Here is a 23,337-nt window from a genome sequence, read left to right on the forward strand (position 1 = left end):
TAACGTTATTATTTAATTGACTTTAGTTTTTCATACCCAAGATAATGTTATTATTTAACTGACTTGAGTTTTTCATACCCAAAATAATGTTATTATTTAACTGACTTGAGTTTTTCATACCCAAGATAATGTTATTATTTAATTGACTTTAGTTTTTCATACCCAAAATAATGTTATTATTTAATTGACTTTAGTTTTTCATACCCAAGATAATGTTATTATTTAATTGACTTTAGTTTTTCATACCCAAGATAATGTTATTATTTAATTGACTTCAGTTTTTCATACCCAAAATAATGTTATTATTTAATTGACTTTAGTTTTTCATACCCAAAATAATGTTATTATTTAATTGACTTCAGTTTTTCATACCCAAAATAATGTTATTATTTAATTGACTTTAGTTTTTCATACCCAAAATAATGTTATTATTTAACTGACTTGAGTTTTTCATACCCAAGATAATGTTATTATTTAATTGACTTTAGTTTTTCATACCCAAAATAACGTTATTATTTAATTGACTTTAGTTTTTCATACCCAAGATAATGTTATTATTTAATTGACTTTAGTTTTTCATACCCAAAATAATGTTATTATTTAACTGACTTGAGTTTTTCATACCCAAGATAATGTTATTATTTAATTGACTTTAGTTTTTCATACCCAAGATAACGTTATTATTTAACTGACTTGAGTTTTTCATACCCAAGATAATGTTATTATTTAACTGACTTGAGTTTTTCATACCCAAGATAATGTTATTATTTAATTGACTTTAGTTTTTCATACCCAAGATAACGTTATTATTTAACTGACTTCAGTTTTTCATACCCAAAATAATGTTATTATTTAACTGACTTTAGTTTTTCATACCCAAAATAATGTTATTATTTAATTGACTTTAGTTTTTCATACCCAAAATAATGTTATTATTTAACTGACTTGAGTTTTTCATACCCAAGATAATGTTATTATTTAATTGACTTTAGTTTTTCATACCCAAGATAACGTTATTATTTAACTGACTTGAGTTTTTCATACCCAAGATAATGTTATTATTTAATTGACTTTAGTTTTTCATACCCAAAATAATGTTATTATTTAATTGACTTCAGTTTTTCATACCCAAGATAATGTTATTATTTAATTGATTTTAGTTTTTCATACCCAAGATAATGTTATTATTTAATTGACTTTAGTTTTTCATATCAAGATAACGTTATTATTTAATTGACTTTAGTTTTTCATACCCAAGATAATGTTATTATTTAACTGACTTGAGTTTTTCATATCAAGATAACGTTATTATTTAATTGACTTTAGTTTTTCATACCCAAAATAATGTTATTATTTAATTGACTTCAGTTTTTCATACCCAAGATAATGTTATTATTTAATTGATTTTAGTTTTTCATACCCAAGATAATGTTATTATTTAATTGACTTTAGTTTTTCATATCAAGATAACGTTATTATTTAATTGACTTTAGTTTTTCATACCCAAGATAATGTTATTATTTAACTGACTTGAGTTTTTCATATCAAGATAACGTTATTATTTAATTGACTTTAGTTTTTCATACCCAAAATAATGTTATTATTTAACTGACTTGAGTTTTTCATACCCAAGATAATGTTATTATTTAATTGACTTTAGTTTTTCATACCCAAGATAATGTTATTATTTAACTGACTTGAGTTTTTCATACCCAAAATAATGTTATTATTTAATTGACTTTAGTTTTTCATACCCAAGATAATGTTATTATTTAATTGACTTTAGTTTTTCATACCCAAAATAATGTTATTATTTAATTGACTTTAGTTTTTCATACCCAAGATAATGTTATTATTTAACTGACTTGAGTTTTTCATACCCAAAATAATGTTATTATTTAATTGACTTTAGTTTTTCATACCCAAGATAATGTTATTATTTAACTGACTTGAGTTTTTCATACCCAAAATAATGTTATTATTTAATTGACTTTAGTTTTTCATACCCAAGATAATGTTATTATTTAATTGACTTTAGTTTTTCATACCCAAGATAATGTTATTATTTAACTGACTTGAGTTTTTCATACCCAAAATAATGTTATTATTTAATTGACTTTAGTTTTTCATACCCAAGATAATGTTATTATTTAACTGACTTGAGTTTTTCATACCCAAAATAATGTTATTATTTAATTGACTTTAGTTTTTCATACCCAAGATAATGTTATTATTTAATTGACTTTAGTTTTTCATACCCAAAATAATGTTATTATTTAATTGACTTCAGTTTTTCATACCCAAAATAATGTTATTATTTAATTGACTTCAGTTTTTCATACCCAAGATAATGTTATTATTTAACTGACTTGAGTTTTTCATACCCAAGATAATGTTATCATTTAATTGACTTTAGTTTTTCATACCCAAAATAATGTTATTATTTAATTGACTTCAGTTTTTCATACCCAAAATAATGTTATTATTTAATTGACTTTAGTTTTTCATACCCAAAATAATGTTATTATTTAATTGACTTCAGTTTTTCATACCCAAGATAATGTTATTATTTAATTGATTTTAGTTTTTCATATCAAGATAACGTTATTATTTAATTGACTTTAGTTTTTCATACCCAAAATAATGTTATTATTTAATTGACTTTAGTTTTTCATACCCAAGATAATGTTATTATTTAATTGACTTTAGTTTTTCATACCCAAAATAATGTTATTATTTAACTGACTTTAGTTTTTCATACCCAAGATAATGTTATTATTTAATTGACTTTAGTTTTTCATACCCAAGATAATGTTATTATTTAACTGACTTGAGTTTTTCATACCCAAGATAATGTTATTATTTAACTGACTTGAGTTTTTCATACCCAAGATAATGTTATTATTTAATTGATTTTAGTTTTTCATACCCAAGATAATGTTATTATTTAATTGACTTGAGTTTTTCATACCCAAAATAATGTTATTATTTAATTGATTTTAGTTTTTCATACCCAAGATAATGTTATTATTTAATTGACTTGAGTTTTTCATACCCAAAGTAATGTTATTATTTAACTGACTTGAGTTTTTCATACCCAAGATAATGTTATTATTTAATTGACTTTAGTTTTTCATACCCAAAATAATGTTATTATTTAATTGACTTCAGTTTTTCATACCCAAGATAATGTTATTATTTAACTGACTTGAGTTTTTCATATCAAGATAACGTTATTATTTAATTGACTTTAGTTTTTCATACCCAAGATAATGTTATTATTTAACTGACTTGAGTTTTTCATACCCAAGATAATGTTATTATTTAATTGATTTTAGTTTTTCATACCCAAGATAATGTTATTATTTAATTGACTTTAGTTTTTCATACCCAAAATAATGTTATTATTTAATTGACTTTAGTTTTTCATACCCAAAATAATGTTATTATTTAATTGACTTCAGTTTTTCATACCCAAGATAATGTTATTATTTAACTGACTTGAGTTTTTCATATCAAGATAACGTTATTATTTAATTGACTTTAGTTTTTCATACCCAAGATAACGTTATTATTTAACTGACTTGAGTTTTTCATACCCAAGATAATGTTATTATTTAATTGACTTTAGTTTTTCATACCCAAAATAATGTTATTATTTAATTGACTTCAGTTTTTCATACCCAAGATAATGTTATTATTTAATTGATTTTAGTTTTTCATACCCAAGATAATGTTATTATTTAATTGACTTTAGTTTTTCATATCAAGATAACGTTATTATTTAATTGACTTTAGTTTTTCATACCCAAGATAATGTTATTATTTAACTGACTTGAGTTTTTCATACCCAAAATAATGTTATTATTTAACTGACTTGAGTTTTTCATACCCAAGATAATGTTATTATTTAATTGACTTTAGTTTTTCATACCCAAGATAATGTTATTATTTAACTGACTTGAGTTTTTCATACCCAAAATAATGTTATTATTTAATTGACTTCAGTTTTTCATACCCAAGATAATGTTATTATTTAATTGACTTTAGTTTTTCATACCCAAGATAATGTTATTATTTAATTGACTTCAGTTTTTCATACCCAAAATAATGTTATTATTTAATTGACTTTAGTTTTTCATACCCAAAATAATGTTATTATTTAATTGACTTCAGTTTTTCATACCCAAAATAATGTTATTATTTAATTGACTTTAGTTTTTCATACCCAAAATAATGTTATTATTTAACTGACTTGAGTTTTTCATACCCAAGATAATGTTATTATTTAATTGACTTTAGTTTTTCATACCCAAAATAACGTTATTATTTAATTGACTTTAGTTTTTCATACCCAAGATAATGTTATTATTTAATTGACTTTAGTTTTTCATACCCAAGATAATGTTATTATTTAACTGACTTGAGTTTTTCATACCCAAGATAATGTTATCATTTAATTGACTTTAGTTTTTCATACCCAAAATAATGTTATTATTTAATTGACTTCAGTTTTTCATATCAAGATAATGTTATTATTTAATTGACTTTAGTTTTTCATACCCAAGATAATGTTATTATTTAATTGACTTGAGTTTTTCATACCCAAAATAATGTTATTATTTAACTGACTTGAGTTTTTCATACCCAAGATAATGTTATTATTTAATTGACTTTAGTTTTTCATACCCAAAATAACGTTATTATTTAACTGACTTGAGTTTTTCATACCCAAGATAATGTTATTATTTAATTGACTTGAGTTTTTCATACCCAAGATAATGTTATTATTTAATTGACTTTAGTTTTTCATACCCAAGATAATGTTATTATTTAACTGACTTGAGTTTTTCATACCCAAAATAATGTTATTATTTAATTGACTTTAGTTTTTCATACCCAAAATAATGTTATTATTTAATTGACTTCAGTTTTTCATACCCAAGATAATGTTATTATTTAACTGACTTGAGTTTTTCATACCCAAGATAATGTTATTATTTAATTGACTTTAGTTTTTCATACCCAAGATAATGTTATTATTTAATTGACTTTAGTTTTTCATACCCAAGATAATGTTATTATTTAATTGACTTTAGTTTTTCATATCAAGATAACGTTATTATTTAATTGACTTTAGTTTTTCATACCCAAGATAATGTTATTATTTAATTGACTTTAGTTTTTCATATCAAGATAACGTTATTATTTAATTGACTTTAGTTTTTCATACCCAAGATAATGTTATTATTTAATTGACTTCAGTTTTTCATACCCAAAATAATGTTATTATTTAATTGACTTTAGTTTTTCATACCCAAAATAATGTTATTATTTAATTGACTTTAGTTTTTCATACCCAAGATAATGTTATTATTTAATTGACTTTAGTTTTTCATATCAAGATAACGTTATTATTTAATTGACTTTAGTTTTTCATACCCAAGATAATGTTATTATTTAATTGACTTCAGTTTTTCATACCCAAAATAATGTTATTATTTAATTGACTTTAGTTTTTCATACCCAAGATAATGTTATTATTTAATTGACTTTAGTTTTTCATACCCAAAATAATGTTATTATTTAATTGACTTCAGTTTTTCATACCCAAGATAATGTTATTATTTAATTGACTTTAGTTTTTCATACCCAAGATAATGTTATTATTTAATTGACTTTAGTTTTTCATACCCAAAATAATGTTATTATTTAACTGACTTGAGTTTTTCATACCCAAGATAATGTTATTATTTAACTGACTTGAGTTTTTCATACCCAAGATAATGTTATCATTTAATTGACTTTAGTTTTTCATACCCAAAATAATGTTATTATTTAATTGACTTCAGTTTTTCATACCCAAAATAATGTTATTATTTAACTGACTTGAGTTTTTCATACCCAAAATAATGTTATTATTTAACTGACTTGAGTTTTTCATACCCAAGATAATGTTATCATTTAATTGACTTTAGTTTTTCATACCCAAGATAATGTTATTATTTAATTGACTTGAGTTTTTCATACCCAAGATAATGTTATTATTTAACTGACTTGAGTTTTTCATACCCAAGATAATGTTATTATTTAATTGACTTTAGTTTTTCATACCCAAGATAATGTTATTATTTAATTGACTTGAGTTTTTCATACCCAAGATAATGTTATTATTTAATTGACTTCAGTTTTTCATACCCAAGATAATGTTATTATTTAATTGACTTGAGTTTTTCATACCCAAGATAATGTTATTATTTAACTGACTTGAGTTTTTCATACCCAAGATAATGTTATTTTTTAACTGACTTTAGTTTTTCATACCCAAGATAATGTTATTATTTAATTGACTTGAGTTTTTCATACCCAAGATAATGTTATTATTTAATTGACTTCAGTTTTTCATACCCAAGATAATGTTATTATTTAATTGACTTCAGTTTTTCATACCCAAAATAATGTTATTATTTAATTGACTTTAGTTTTTCATACCCAAGATAATGTTATTATTTAACTGACTTGAGTTTTTCATACCCAAGATAATGTTATTTTTTAACTGACTTTAGTTTTTCATACCCAAGATAATGTTATTATTTAATTGACTTCAGTTTTTCATACCCAAGATAATGTTATTATTTAATTGACTTCAGTTTTTCATACCCAAGATAATGTTATTATTTAATTGACTTCAGTTTTTCATACCCAAAATAATGTTATTATTTAATTGACTTTAGTTTTTCATACCCAAGATAATGTTATTATTTAACTGACTTGAGTTTTTCATACCCAAGATAATGTTATTTTTTAACTGACTTTAGTTTTTCATACCCAAGATAATGTTATTATTTAATTGAGTTTTTCATACCCAAGATAATGTTATTATTTAATTGACTTGAGTTTTTCATACCCAAGATAATGTTATTATTTAATTGACTTGAGTTTTTCATACCCAAGATAATGTTATTATTTAATTGACTTTAGTTTTTCATACCCAAGATAATGTTATTATTTAATTGACTTTAGTTTTTCATACCCAAGAGAATGTTATTATTTAATTGACTTTAGTTTTTCATACCCAAGATAATGTTATTATTTAATTGACTTTAGGACTTACATTAAATGTATAGAAAAATCAACATTTAAATCAGCTACTTACTGATGGCCCTATTTAAACAACCCTAATATATTAATGGAGGGTCTTACAATAACGGAAGGAAACCACAGTACAATTAGTTCCAAAATGCCAACAATGGAGGGAAAAAATGTAACTAATGCCAGATGCTAGAACCTCTGTGGCACGATGTACCATTAGTTATTGGTTCATGCTCTATCATTGACATTTTAAGTTATTTGGTATGCAGGGTGTGCCTCCTCATAGAAATTGTTTAAGGATAAATCTTAAACTGTTTTGATGTACAAAGAAAAAGACATTAGGCATTAAATATGAAACAAATTTTTCTCCATTCCTATTTAAGCAAGTTGAGTGAAAGTAATTTGGTGAGAGAAATATATTATTTCCTGCATACAAAAGCCACAATATAAGATATAATTTTAATTGCAAATGTTTGCTGATTATTTGTTTCAGATGATTCACAGAAATACCTTTCTAATGTGTTGATATGGCTAGTTCAAGTGTTTTCCAATTCTGTGGACCCAATGGACATTTGGTAAAAAGATGGTTTTAGGATGGAAAAGAGTTAATATGGTTGATTAATATCATGAATGGGCAAGTTCATATTAAGTTTGCATTTGATTGGGTGTACCAGTCTTGTGAGAGCATTTGATTGGGTGTACCAGTCTTGTTGTGAGAGCATTTGTTTGGGTATACCAGTCTTGTTGTGAGAGCATTTGAAGTGAATAACCAGGACATGAGCATCCCAGTTTTACAACTCTTTGGTCATAAACTAAATAACAGAAAGAAGCAAAACCAAAAGTTTTGTAAAACTTAACAAATAATTTAATTATCAAATTTATAAGATGACAATGCAAGAGGAACTTACAGTATTATGAAATGAATCCCAACAAATCCTAAAAAGTTATGGTCAAGTCTAAAAGAATTGCATGTTCCAAATGAATTTCAGATCCTCAAATGAATTGGTCTGCCAGCAGTCCTGATATATGAAAAAGGCATTGTCCAGAACTCCTTTGAATAATTCACAATAGTTCCAGAAAAATATCTTAGTCGAATGAGCACTTTGTTGTTTAAATAAATAATCTAAACAAAAGTTTCCTCTCAATATCTAAACACAACATTATATACACCTGAAAACTCGTGTTACAAAAAGAATATAAGAAATAAGACTGATAGTCCAGTTCCATGTACTTATATACAAGCGAAAGTGGTGAAAATGCATTTTGCTATTACTAGCTCTGTCACATTTCACAGATATCACACATTATAATCAACCCACCTGACCTAACCCATCCAGTGGAAAATAACTTGATTCTTCTAAGAACCCATCTGACCCAACCAGTTATTGAGAAACTACCCCAAAGTTGTCAGCAGGTTTTATTATTAATGTCTGCAAACATTTACGTCAACAACTATTTATAGATCCCATGCTATCTATGCTCTTAATATCTTAAAATAGCATTTTATACCTATTGGCAAGAAACACAACTATGTTGTTGACTATAGAGATGATCATTATAACTTACAGCCATGAACAGTGTGTGTGTGTGCTTTGTATTTTAAATGTAGCTTTAAAACAAAATTCAGTCATATTGCTACGATGTCTGCAACGTAGCATTTTATAGTGATGTCTAGCACTGGGGCATCATGCCGCAGACATGTAGCATTATGTCCCACCTAGTCACATTATCCTGACACCAGGCCGACCATTCCTAACACTAACCTCTTAATGCTGAACACCAAGCGAGGCAGCTGTTAGTACCATTTTTGTAAGTCTCTGGTATGACACGGTCAGGGATCGAACCCATAACCTCCCGCATCTGAGGCAGACGCTCTAATCACTAGGTCACATTTTCATACATACAGCCTTGATGTAACATGGCAAATTGGGGACATTATCATACACACAGCCTTGATGCAGTACATTTAAAAAAAACTCTGAAATAGTACATACAGAACAAGGACATTTTCATACATGTGAACTTGGCAAGGTATATAGAAAAGGGAATATTTTCATACATGTGAACTTGGCAAGGTATATAGAAAAGGGAATATTTTCATACATGTGAATTTGGCAAGGTATATAGAAAAGGGAATATTTTCATACATGTGAACTTGGCAAGGTATATAGAAAAGGGATTATTTTCATACACACAGCCATGACATGGTACTTATGAAATGGGGACATATGAATGATAAAAAATACTAGTTACCTGTAGAAATTAGACAATTTTTAAATATATGTGGGCATGTTTCATATCAAATAGATCTCATCTTGCATTGGTGTATTAATTAAGGCAACTGAATTAAAGTGGCAAACTTATTAATACAAAGGTTAAAAATTAGTTATTTTGTGAGACATTTTAGATTTTAAAGTGTATTTTTGCCAATAAAATTATTTTCACTAAAGATTGGCATGCTCATCTTTGGTTATTTCATTTCAGAATAAGAAACACACTTTCACACAATTCTGATAATTCAGTTTCTTCAAACTCCTGACATATGTACACATACAGTGTGACCCCACTATTGCATGTGTGGCTCCTGAAATTTCATATACTGTACATGTATTTTTCTCATACAAGAAAAACGTAACAAGTTTATTATCATTTTGGGGAAGAGATTGCATATGAATTTTACAAAATGATAGTGGCGTGGCTCCTAAATTTTATATGTATTTTTCTTGTACACAAATTTATTCTGGGATCGCGCAGAGCATGTTGTAAACTTGGATTGTTTTCCTTAATGGCAGCAAACTATACCATCTGGTGATTGTTTTTTTATTGCCGACATTGTTGGCTGTTTAAACTTGTATATACAACCATTGGTTTGGAGTGGAGAAATTCAGAGGCCCCATAAAAGGAAGCCACAAACTGGATATATAATGTGCTGAAATGTATCTATTGTTACATAAATAAATTCTTTGTCCATATTGACAAACCATCTAAACAGTGCATTGTTATATCATAATCCGCTTATCTTGACATCTAGGACAAGTACTGTATGTTGTGATATATCTTTTTTGTTGTTGACATTTCTGGTAATGGAGATAGACCAGACGGGGCATTATCTCATAATCTATCTCTCACTGGATTTTTGGCCGCTCGCTAATAATTAATATATTTACAAAGGCTGACATTTGAATGAGGATAGTAAGTAAAATTCCTCTTCTTTTCATTCAGAATTAAATCCTTCAGAATGCAGAACGCTCACATTTTCTGTAATAATCCCTGTCATAAGATCAGAACACCTGCGTCTCTATTGTTTCGTTGACCCTTTGTTAAATTTATGATGCATGTGTGGAAGGCAGCATCATGCTGCTACTACAAATGTAAAAAACAAAACTTACTTATTGGTTTATTCAATAAGCTGGGAGGAAAATTTACTAGACTAGTCCAAATGACAGCCAATTCCTTTTTTAAAAATGTACCCAGATAAAATAGATTGCTAAAATTTCAAAGGAAACAATTACCTTTGAAGCACTGATTGTTATGAAAATGTGCTCAGCAAATGGAAAAAAAAAACAATTAATCTCAATCATGCAGTATAATTATTTGATGCTGCCACCACAATAAGAAATGGACATTTGTTTGGTTCTCCAAAGCTGGCTTTTAGCAGTGACTTCAATAATACATGCACCCTTCATCAAAGAAAGCCGACTACAATCTTCAATAAAAACAAAGAACTTTTCTTCAAAGGAAGTCAGTACCAAACTTAGATAAAAGCAATGGAATCTGTATAGGTATAGGCATAACGTGAACAATTAAATACAAGAACACAAACAACTGAACACTTTAACAACTGGTTTCAACATCATTATCCTCTCTCAATCTTCTTACTGAGGGGATAATAAAATAGCAAAATTATTTTGCAACTTCACTCAGTACATGAACTTTCATTGCTGCAATCCAAGACAATACGCACATTAATATGAACTTGATGACAACATCAAACAATCTGTAAACAAATGAAAGTTATACATTGCTTTTCATACCATGGTGAACAGTAGAACCTGTCTTAGTAGACACCTTCATATAAGAGGCACATGCGCATGAAAGGACATTCAGGAACTTCTTTTCATTATCAGGGGGGCCCCCAAGTGGCCGAGTGGTCTAAAGCGCTTTCCATCATGGATCACTGCCATCTCACCTCTGTCTGCGTGGGTTCGAGTCTTGGGCTCGGCCAATGTGGATATGTGAGAAAGCTTGCCGGTAGCTTCTCGTGGGTCGGTGGTTCTTTCCGGGGTTTTCCCGGGTTCTTCCTCCACCATTAAAAAACTGGCCGCCATGTATAGCCTATCTTGTGCTGAAAAATGGCATTAAACCCTATAACAACAACAACAATCATTATCAGGTGTTACGTGTTTAGGCTATTACAAAAGGTAACAAAAAAGAATGAAAACAACAAGCACTGTAAAATTTTAACAAATAATTTATTTCCCTAGAAAAACAAGGTAAAAATGAGAAAAAGAACTTACAGTTTTATCAATCAAATCTAAAACTAATCCAAGAATTAAAAAGAAATTAGAAGTCCTAATATTAAAAAGTCCTAAATGAATCTGAGTTCAAGTCGTGATGAAATCAACAATAGGATGCAATGATGTCTGTTGCAACCTTCAAAGTGCTGTTGAATCAAAGAAAAGAATTAATTTAGTTTTGAATTCTGAATAAATTTCAATGAATGTCTTATTAGTCCAAGAATTCTGTATGAGCACTCATATATTTCCAGGGATAAGAATCACTTGTATTCCATAAAATAAAATTTAAGCTCAAACTGGTCACAACAAAACACCTTTAAGTGTCAATGGTTTAGAGCCTGAATGCCCAAATTCTCTCCAGAAAACAGTTATACACTTTAAGATGAAAAACAGATTCCCATATGAGGGTGACATGGTCACCCTTCCAGCACAAAATAGAAGCTTTTTACATGCCTAGCATCACATATTCCCAGTATGGCCTTAACTGAAATCAATGATTCTTACTCTGGGAAAGAATAATGAAAAGAAAACAAAAAGGTTGTTTACCAGAACTGCCAATGTTTCTGAATCAAGGTCAGAAACTAGGTCAGCATTAGATACAATATGTTAAAAAAGTCAGTCAGAACTAAACTCTATAGTAGACAATATCAAATCAAGTAAGCCAGTAAACAAAGTTACAATATAATAGCATGTAACAGAATATAACAAAAAATTAAAACAAACAAACAAATAATTAAATTACATAAACATAACACAGGACATACATGGTTCACTGAAGGTCTTTTTGTGATGCTTAACTTATATGTACACTGATTTTAATTACCTTTGAGATTTTTCTTCTCTTTCTGATGTGGCACCTGCATCAGCAGCGGAATTCTTCACACAACTGCCTTTCTTTGATTTGGACTGTTTCACATTTTTCTTCTTCCTTTGTGAATGTATTTTATACTGAAAGCATGGAACAGTTGGAGTTTGCACAGAATTTGGAGAGGGGGAGGGAGATGGGGACATTACAAGGGCATCCATTTCAGTATTAAATTCCTCAAAATCTTCACTATGAAAGCTTTCTATTCGTGCAATTGGTGATTTAAACATTTGACATATAGGTGTACTAGGCATCATAAATCTGACAGACTGTGTACTTCCATGTTTGGAAGAACGAAATGAACTTCCATGTTTAGAACGAAATGAACTTGCTCTAGAATGAGTTGGTGAGTCCCTTCGTTCCTCAAAACTGTTTAAGCAAATGTTATCTGATGGGGACAACAGATCTGGAACAACAAAACTTTCACCTGATGTTACTGTTTCTTTGAGTCTCCTCCTTCTCCTATTTAAAAGTAAATTTTCTTCAGAAGAATTAGCATCACTACTTTGTAAAGCACATGAGGCACTCAGTAATGAAATTCTCTCCTTTTTTGAAAAACCATCTATGGTATTATGAGCTTTTCTTGTGGACAAAGGTATTTTATCTGCATCTCTAAGCGAGTTCCTTGAAGAATTAGGTTCCAAAACATTTGAAAAACTGCCTACAAAATGTCTGTGGATTCTAGATGATGCCTTATAGATATCACGCAAATTTATAACACTGGCATCACTTTCTGGGAGTTCTTGGCTTATAGTACCACAACTGGAAACATTCATAATGGCAGTCCCTAAAAGTTCTGTGGAAGATCCATCCATTGCAAGAGAACGGTCTTCAACAGTTTCCAATTTAATCTCAGTTATGCCCTGCTCAATTCTTTTTTCACTATCTGTCCGAGGAAGCTCACAGTTTTGCCTGCACTGCTTAAGTTTCTCATCATCGGAAAGATTCATGTAAGTGTTTCTTTGCATAGATTCAATTACAATTTCTGGTGAGGCTTTTAATACACCTACTTGGTGTTCACAGCTAGGAACCAGCAGAGATACCGGTTTGTTTGAATCTGGATTTCCACCCCTATGAGAATCTTTTTTACTTCCATTATTAAGATATTTTTTTGGCCTCACAATTGACTGAATGTCAGCTGAAGCTATTTTGGACTCTACTGTTTCTTCTTGCCCAAATGAGTGATGTATATTTGACTTGGGAACTGTCTCATAAGATACATCACTAAGCAAATTCATACTTAAACAAGGGTTCAAACTCTTTGAACATTGAACATTTGTTGCATGTTCATGTGCATGCACCAGCTGTTTGGGCTCCAGGCAGGAGTTTTGCTGCTCTACATTCAATGCAGTAGAGTAACACTCTTTTAATCCTTGCAAATGGGCAGGTCTTGAGACCATGGGGCTGCTTTTGGGCGTCTGAATTGTTATTGTTGGTGTTTGTGCACTTGGACTGATGGGGCTATTGGGGCTTTGGGGTTGTGATTCCGTCCCTCCATGTTTTCTGCTCCGAGCACTGTTGCGTCGACTTGGTGGTCCACATGAACTGGTCCGTCGAGTTCTTCGTGAAGAGTTTCTCCTCAACAAGGCTGTGACATGTGCTGCAGCTTGATTGGGCATCAACAAGTTCCCTTGATATGAACCCTCATGCTCTGGCTTTAAAACATCCTGCAAAGGAATATATTACCATTTTGTCAATACCACATTTATCTGTGTATAACAAGCACCCAGCTTCCAATAGCACAGACTGAGCTCTGCCATCACACAATGTGCTAGCAGATCAGGGTCTGTGCTAATGATTCTGAGTGCAAACCTAACTTGGGTCACTCAGCCCATGTCTGCATTTTTTTTGCTAGTCAAACCAAGCCCTACAGAAAAATTAAATGAAATCAAGGTACTGCAAAGTCTGAGATGCGAGGAAGCAATGCAAGTGTTTACCAAGATTAAATGCGACATAAAATCCTGAGAAATTTTTTCCACTGCCTCCTATGGTAAGTTCACAATAATGAAATCTGACTGACCTTTAAGATGAAGCTCACAAGTTACTTGACAGACCATGAACAGTAACCAAGTTTCTCCTCTCAATTTCAAAGGAAATTTGAGGAAACGTCTTGACCTTAAAACTAAAGCCTGTACTTTGATAATGAGATTCCATCATAAAAATACCATGGTCATACCTCCAACAGCTTTTATGATATACGGCAGAAATAAACCCCCTTGGAAATATTAACCTATAACTTTGACCACGCAGTTAATAGCTCCAACTTGCAAAGCAACATATCTTCTTGTGATAAGTAAAGCAAAATTCACCCATTAATCTTAAATGATTGTTAGGATAACAAGCAGAAGAGCAAATGTGACTGAAATCTAAATATTGACACATGACCTTGACAGTGAAGATTGGAGCCACAATGTGGTAGCTGTGCACAAGCATCTATTGATATCATGTACATTATGACAAAATAATCTCAGTGAAGTCAACATTTTCTCAAGGGATGGGATCAAAACATACCTGAATGATAAACCAAAACTGCAATGGTAATGTCATGTACATTATGACAACAAATCTCAGTGATCTCAACATTTTCTCAAGGGATGGGATCAAACCATACCTGAATGATAAACCAAAACTGCAATGGTAATGTCATGTACATTATGACAACATGATCTCAGTGATCTCAACATTTTCTCAAGGGACAAGATCAAAATACACCTGCACGATAAACCAAACTGCAAGGTGGCCAATATTTCTTTAAAGTAAATTCTTTGCAATAATCTAGGCAGCCAGACCACATTTATAACTAGGATTGTGCTGATGTGCTTTTAAACCCTATAGAACCGTTAAGAAAGGTCAACTGACAAAATGGACTAATTGTGTAAAACAATTCACAGACTGTATGCATACAATTTAATACTCCTCCCATATATAGATGTTGGATGCAATCTAATTTCACAAATAAAAAAATTCTCTTCCCAAACCATTAAAGTCTATCATTCTGACCTGTGACCTTTTGAACACATTACAAAGGTATCTGGTGAGCTAAAGGTGGGATTAAAGTCATAATGTTAATGTGGTCAACTCCAACCAATTCCATGGGAACATGTGTTAAAATTGAAAATGACACAGCCTCCAAAGATAAGTTGTGACAGCTATGGCTCACTCTCTGCAAAATTTCAATTTAAGTGAGAACAGCAGAACACAAGGTCCGAGATTTTTTAACTGGTTATAGCAAATGACATGATATGGAAAGCAAAATGTCTGATCATCTGAAATGTTCAAGGAAATTAACTAACATTCTTGAAAAACATAGTCACAGGTCCATGGCAAATAGTAAAATGGATCAAATTACATATTTAAGCCGTCTGAATATATAGCTTGATGTTTTGTCCATAAAAAATGAGAAAAAGTTGAGAAAACAAGTCTCTCAAAGGAACTGACATTATGATGTCCAAACAAAGAACTTGTAGGAATTCATGAGAAGTCTTTTTATTCCCTCCTTTATCTCTTTTAGTTCTGATATTAAAATCATCTCAGAATGATTCTTGAGAAACTCCACCATATCAAATCTGGTAACACATATATGTCCTCATCTAAGTCAACATGTTATTGCAGTTTAAAAATCCTTGTCATGGCCACTGATGTTGTAGATGACCCCAAGGGCTGATGATGAACTTGTCTCAGATACTATAAAGATATACCAATATACAAAGTCTGGTTAATTCATAACATACATCAGATAATGTCAACATATACCAATATACAAAGTCTGGTTAATCCATAACATATATTAGATAATGTCAAAATATCCTTATACACCAATCTATTGAATCAATAATTAATATATTCTGAAAACAAGACCACAGCAAGCATGTTGTGCCTGTAAGCAAATAATTGCTGTAAAAAAATGACATTGAATCCAGGAATAAAAGGTTGAGCAAATATGCAGCAGAATTGTCTTCTTAACAATTCACCCCAAGTATGAAGAGAATTCAGCAAGGGGTCTAGGAAATACAAGCAAATGAAAAAGATTTCAGCAACAACCTTAAGATAAACTTTCTGTAAATATAACCTTGACCCCAAAGTCAAAGGGTCTAGCAAGCATGTCAAAGAATCAATTGTCTTAGGTTCATAATGAGTGAAGTCAAGTATGAAGAAAATCTATCAAGGGTTTCGGTAAACATGACCAAATAAACATTAACCAAACTCCTCATGGATTTCTATGACTGTGACCTTGATGCCAAAGTCAAATAGGCAATTTGTGTGTCATAGCATGAACTGTACTAGTTTCATAATGATTCAAGCCATGTGTGATAACAGTCTGAATCTATCAAGGGGTTAGCAAATGTAAATAAATATAGATAAAAATCATAGAACTTTTAACCAAAATGGTTATCCTTACTCAAAGGTAAAATGGGCAAGTAAGCACGATACAGACTGCCTTAGTTTCAAAAAGAATGATAAGAAATATGAAAAAAACTATAGTAATGCGTTTAGGAAATGCATGCAAATGAAGAACTTTAAACAAAATCTTTTAAAACTGTTCATGCTGCTGTCACAATTGAAAGAGTGACTGCAATGCACTTTCTACTAACGTCATCTCGACAAAAACAAGTTACTGAACATTGATCATTCAAGATATTCTTATATACAGGTAAAACTTGTTATAATGTGATTCTTTATAACATGATTCAGCTTATAATGCAATGGCAGCATGGCTCCCATTTTTTTAATTTAAGGTGACCTCTCTTTTTAAGATTCTAAATACATGCTCTTAAAAAAGCTGATTGTTCATATCCCTAGCAGTTTTTAATCCCAGCACTGCATTTAATGTTGCCTTAACTTCACCATGCACCATTTCCAACATACTGGTATATACACAATTAAAAACTGAAGTATATTTTATGTATGATGAAAACCTGGCAAACAAAACAAATGATGGATGATCAAGAAGTTAGTTAAAACTGGTGACATTGAAATTTCAATGTACATTTTCTGTGGAGAAGTTTTTCGAAAATTTTTTTAACGTGATCCCATTTATATTACGATGTTATTCTTTGGACTCAGAGCATCATGTTACAATGGGTTTTTACCTGTATTTGATAACAGCTAGTTCAGTCTTGCTTATGTAATTATGCTCACAGGCCATGACAGCTAAAAGCCTGAACCAAGACCTTTGACCTTAAAATCAATGGTACAGTTCTGTCAACCTGCTTATTTAGAAACAATGAAATAAAATTGGGTCCTAATTAATTTCAAGCACAATGGAGAAGAAATAATCAAGCAACGACCTTGGACATAAAGGCAAAATCAATTAGATTGTGATTTCAAACTTGCTCATGACAGCTTATCGGTCATCAAATCAGTACCATCTTGATTCTGGACAAAACGAAATCGGCACCATCTTGATTCTGAACAAAATACATTTTGCTAAGTGTTTTGTACAAAAGATGTAACCGAAAGAAAATTTTAAAGATGGTCACCAGAGCAACAATTGTGGATGTCAATATAATCATCCATTAGGAAGCAGAAGTCATTAGAAGTTTTTCATGAAAACTACTGCAACAGCCATATTGGATGGTCATATACACACCATTTTCTTTCAGGATTAAATACTATGTGAAGATGTTTCATGAAAGATCCATATCTATATGACAATCCGTTCTGAAGAAGTAGCATGATTTTCAAGGTGGTCAACATGGCAATGGCATTTTCATTTCTGATCATCTCCATGGTACAAGAAGTCTTTTAATGAAAAATCCATGTCAATATGTCCATCTATACAAAAGGAGTAGTGATGACAAAATTTTCAAGATGGTGGCAGATTTCATTTAGGACCATCTACACCAGGTGTGTCCAACCTTTTTTAAGTTGGGGCCAAAACAGATCAATTGCTAAAGGTTTTGTGCCACATGAGCAAGAACATTTCCTTGTCACTAATTATGCATATTAATTAAAATCAATATTTTCAAAAGGATCGGCACTGGCTGCACAATGTGAAGGACTGGGCCGCATGTGTCCCATGGGTTGGACATGCCTGATCTACGCTGTTATAAGAAGTCTTTCAGTGGAAACCCTTATGCTAATATGACCATATGTTCAGAAGGAGTGGTAACAAAATCAATTTTAAGATGGCTAATGCAGCGCACATATTGGACAAGCTCATGTGGTGGACATATTGAATCAGTTCATGTGGTGGACATATTGGACCTCAGAGGGACACTATTTTCATTTATGACTACAGAGACCAGGAAAAATCCACATGCCAAGTTTCATCATTTCCCTCTAAGTAGCTTAGGTGAAGTAGCAATAACAACAGCTGCTAATGTAGCTTCACACAACAGGGCTTGAATTTAACTATTTTATTACTTTTTTCTCGCATTTTGTCATGAGTGGAGAAAATTATCAACTGTACTTTTTCCTGGCATAGGAGGTTAAATCAAACCCCTAACTCTTCTAAATCCACCTTTGGACCCACTCTGGATCTGCCAATGCATTTATAAGCACAAATTTACCTGATGACCATCTGTTATAACTGGAGAAGCTGGTGCACCCTGAAGTGTGTGTTTTCTTCTTCGCGACCTTCGTCGCTCAGGTCCCAGCCATGTAGGTGCACTACATAATGCCATGAAATCAAAACTAGTACTGGTAGTTGGTTTTTCTTGATCGCCACCTTCTGTATCTGATGCTGGTTCTACATTCATATCTGGGCACAAAATGGCTGGTGTGGCTGTGGAATCAAATATTTAAAAAATGAAGACCATAAAAAATGAATTTATAAAATCCATACTAACACATCTGAATAAATTTTGAAATCTTGCAGGATGTAGTTAAGTGCCTTGCTAGATATTTTATATAGATGGAAATATTGTCACTAAATAAATCATTATTGTTACTATTTTTTACAAAGTGCCAACATTAAAATTTGAACTGTTGACAAGATTTATTAATTATGTGCATCTAAAATAAAAACAAAATCTTGCAATTTTTCAGTTACAGTTTGTCAAAAGATGATATTTATAATCAAGAAATCATTTAACTGAATATGAAAACTGAATCAGTGTTAAAATAAATTCCTTAAATATACTTCAAAAAACTAAACTAAGTTCAAAGTTCATGGTCTATATCATTAGACCAGTATAACTGTATTCTGAAAGAGAGCTAGTGATCAGCTGTCTTATTTTGGGGAGTTCTGGCAGGAGTACTTACGTGAATTTTGCAAAGAATGGTGAACATTACCATATTTATTTAATGACAATGGAAAATGTCTCTCAGCTGACTAAAACTATGAATAACAACATAAATATTAAATATAAATGATTGGTTACAGATATTACTAAATGAGGAGAGGACTTGACTGAGCTCACCTAAGCCCCTCAAACCAATTAGTTAAATGGGAAACACTGCAAAATGTAAATGTAAAATGTCTAAATTTCAGGTACTAACTAATCAATATGCCATAAATAATCACTTGTAACTAAGTCGAGTCAAACTACAAACAAAAGAGATCCTGATCTGCCAGAGCACAATGTGCCTACAGATTAGGGTCTTTGTTGTTTGTTCTACAGATTATTCCCTTGCAAACTGCACAGACCCACATCTGCTGGTGCATTATGTGATAGCAGATCTAAGTGCAGTTCCCAAATGGACTCATCTTACAAGCGTGTATATATGGTAGGTGAAAAATGCACATATCTGCTGTCCACTTAAGATGATCTTTCTGCAAGCATGAGACTAGAAATGTTTCATTAAAATATCTGGTTGAACATTTACACTCCAGAGAAGGATACAAGTCAGAATTACATTTTGGGACTTGTACTGATCTTGACCTTGACATTGAGAGAGGGAAATGGGTCAAGATCACGTATGTAGGCAAAGTTTCACAAAAATCTCTCCAAATTTTTACTAAGTTATGGGCGAGTCACAAAAAAAATATGAATGGATAGAAGGATGTACAGATGGATGTGCAACCCTATAAAACAATAATATAACACAATAATACATGCTACTCAAATCATGTACATAATGAAAAGTAGGTGGTAGGCTCATTTTAAGATGGGATCTGAAATAAAATTGTGCAAAATTTAGTACAAATGGGTTGTGGACTTGATACATATGGTACAGAAGATGACTTTCTGTTTAAAAATAAGCCAAAAACACAATAAGCAACATCTGTGCTCACAACATGTACAAGTTCTAACCTTCACTTGAAATGCAAGTCCAAAGCTTGATCTGTGCAAGTATCATCTAATACAATTGTGAACACAACTTTCCCTACAGCACATGAAAGTGGCTGTTTGAAAACGACAGGAAATGCATCCAGGGCTTGGATATTCTGTATTACCCATAACGACAGGAAATGCATCCAGGGCTTGGATATTCTGTCTTACCCATAACGACAGGAAATGCATCCAGGGCTTGGATATTCTGTATTACCCATAACGACAGGAAATGCATCCAGGGCTTGGATATTCTGTATTGCCTGTAATTTGTGTACCCTCAAATATTTTATGACCCATTATTCATAAAAATGGGCTACTTTTGGTACCAGTAATTTTATGTATGAAGAACTTTATCCACATAAAAAGAAACATTAAGCAAGTTTTTACCTCAAAATGCAATTAAAATATATATTACATTAAACTTTTAAACATGAAATTACTTCCACACTTTAAAAATTAATAAACATGTCAAAAATATTAGACACTGAAATATTCTGTGAAGTTACACATGTCTTCAGGAGGATGGAAGCTTTGTTGCTGTAATTTAACTGCATTTAACTGTAATAATTAACCATGCCTGTTAAAATGATAAAATTTCCTGGGAGACATGGGGATGTAGATTAGGCCAGAAGCACCCCCTGCATTTCAAAAAGGCCAATACCATGCTGACTCAGTGGTTAGCATGCCCGACTTGTGACTGCAAGGATGCAAGTTTGAATCCCATCATGGGATCATCCCTGCCCAGTTACTGTTATGCATTTATTGGACAAGGTACTTTACACCAATTGCCTTAACAATAAATAACCTATTTGAGTTGCTGTGCAATCAAACACCAAATCAAATTAATTACCAATATGTAATAATTCCTCAACGCTTATGGGAAGATTGCAGTAATTGATGAAAATTGCTTCACAACAATAAAAGTTCCAGCATGATGGGAACCAATCTTGGTTTGTATCATGCAATTTCAGGTCTGTATTGATAAAGGTTGGATGCATCTCCTGCATAAAAATATGCCATATTGGGGAAACAAGTAATAATTAACCAGTTTCTCACTTTATATTTTGATTTATATTGACAATATAACTTTGAAACAACGACCATCTAAAAACTCTGGATTTAAAATAGCTATTGAAAATAACCAAACGTCTTGTATCTCCAATTTTTTGGTCACCATAACTTAAGATTTTTAATAATTTTATATTGTACAAAAACTTTTCCCCACTTTGTTTTAAAAAAGAAAGAAAAGTATAACTCAAGTCTGAACTGAAACTAAAGAATGTTTTACCTAAACTTAAAAGCCAGTGTTTAAAAAGATGACCATTAGACCAAAAGATGACCATCAGACCATAAAACCACATTCATTACCCATATTACCTCACATATTAATGAAGGTGTTGTCAGTCTGCATTAATGACATGGTGAAATATACCCAATGACTTGGTGCAGACAACTCCCATTCTCAGGCAAAAGTCTTAACTGGTGTGATATAAAGTTTAAACATGTATGCAGGTTATTATCTTTGTTTCTCTTTTCAAATAAGCTACATGTGAACTGGGTAGACATTTATTTATGATTAAGCAGTCAACACCTCTGACATGCAAGTTTCACAAGATCTTGTCTCACTTCTATTCTATGACAAATTTGCCTTTGATAATCTAGTTTTGGACATTATTTGATTCTTCCACCTAAAGTATCAGTATAAATACTATTATGTCATACATACTGGAACTAGTCATTTACTTATTTAGGGCACTAATTGCTTTATCTGGAGTAATCATTCTAAGATTGCTTCAAGCATATTTAAAAGAAACTATGGATTTTCCTTTGGATGTTTAGATCAATGATGGCATTTCATTCATTTTTGCTGCTGAATGTAGTTGACAGGTGACTGGATTTTTTTTCATTGATAAAAGTGATTCTACAATGTAGTGTAATCCACATATAATGACATGAATAATTAATCAATATTTATAAATGCATTAAGCACATAAACTTTGTCACTTAACTGGAATTTTGGGTTAAGATAATGTATTCAAACTTGTTCAGTGACGTTGGAATATGCAAAATGTAGGGACTTACTAATTCCAGAATTTCTCAGGGTATGGGCAATGATAACCAGTAATTTTTAATTTCCATTTATTTATTTTTTTATTTTTTTATTAAACAAAGAAATTATACTCATTTATATCTTTTTTAAAATATGATCTGGTGAATTATGGATAAAAACTGGCTAAATCTTGTCACAAGACATTCTGCAACAAACAAGCTATACTAGTGACAAGGTTTTGCCTCATACATGGAAAAAAACCCAATCCCTGAGTCACCACTTTAGACAGCTGCTGGTCAGCTAAGAAAATGACCAAGAGATTCTGTGTGATGATCATGACCTAGAGAAAAGCACTAGCCAATTACCAGGAGATTCTGTGTGATGATCATGACCTAGAGAAAAGCACTAGCCAATTACCAAGAGGTTCTGTGTGATGATCATGACCTAGAGAAAAGCACTAGCCAATTACCAGGAGATTCTGTGTGATGATCATGACCTAGAGAAAAGTACTAGCCAATTACCAAGATATTCTGTGTGATGATCATGATATAGAGTAAAGCACTAGCCAATTACCAGGAGATTCTGTGTGATGAT

General features: G+C 31.1%; 1 protein-coding gene across 1 annotated transcript in view; it reads right to left on the reverse strand.

Moving 5' to 3' along the window:
* LOC149806408 (uncharacterized) overlaps positions 1-23,337 on the reverse strand; it is a 764,942-nt gene that overhangs the window by 39,823 nt on the left and 701,782 nt on the right. The window contains exons 11-12 of the mRNA XM_089970933.1: positions 18,987-19,201; positions 12,433-14,141 (exon numbers count right to left, since the gene is read on the reverse strand). Of these exons, the coding sequence (XP_089827059.1) occupies positions 12,433-14,141; positions 18,987-19,201 (1,924 nt within the window). The remainder of the gene's footprint in view (positions 1-12,432; positions 14,142-18,986; positions 19,202-23,337) is intronic.

This window comes from Sinohyriopsis cumingii, chromosome 1 (genome assembly GCF_028554795.1).
Source record: "Sinohyriopsis cumingii isolate HCF-2022 chromosome 1, ASM2855479v2, whole genome shotgun sequence".
In the NCBI taxonomy this organism is placed as follows: domain Eukaryota; kingdom Metazoa; phylum Mollusca; class Bivalvia; order Unionida; family Unionidae; genus Sinohyriopsis; species Sinohyriopsis cumingii.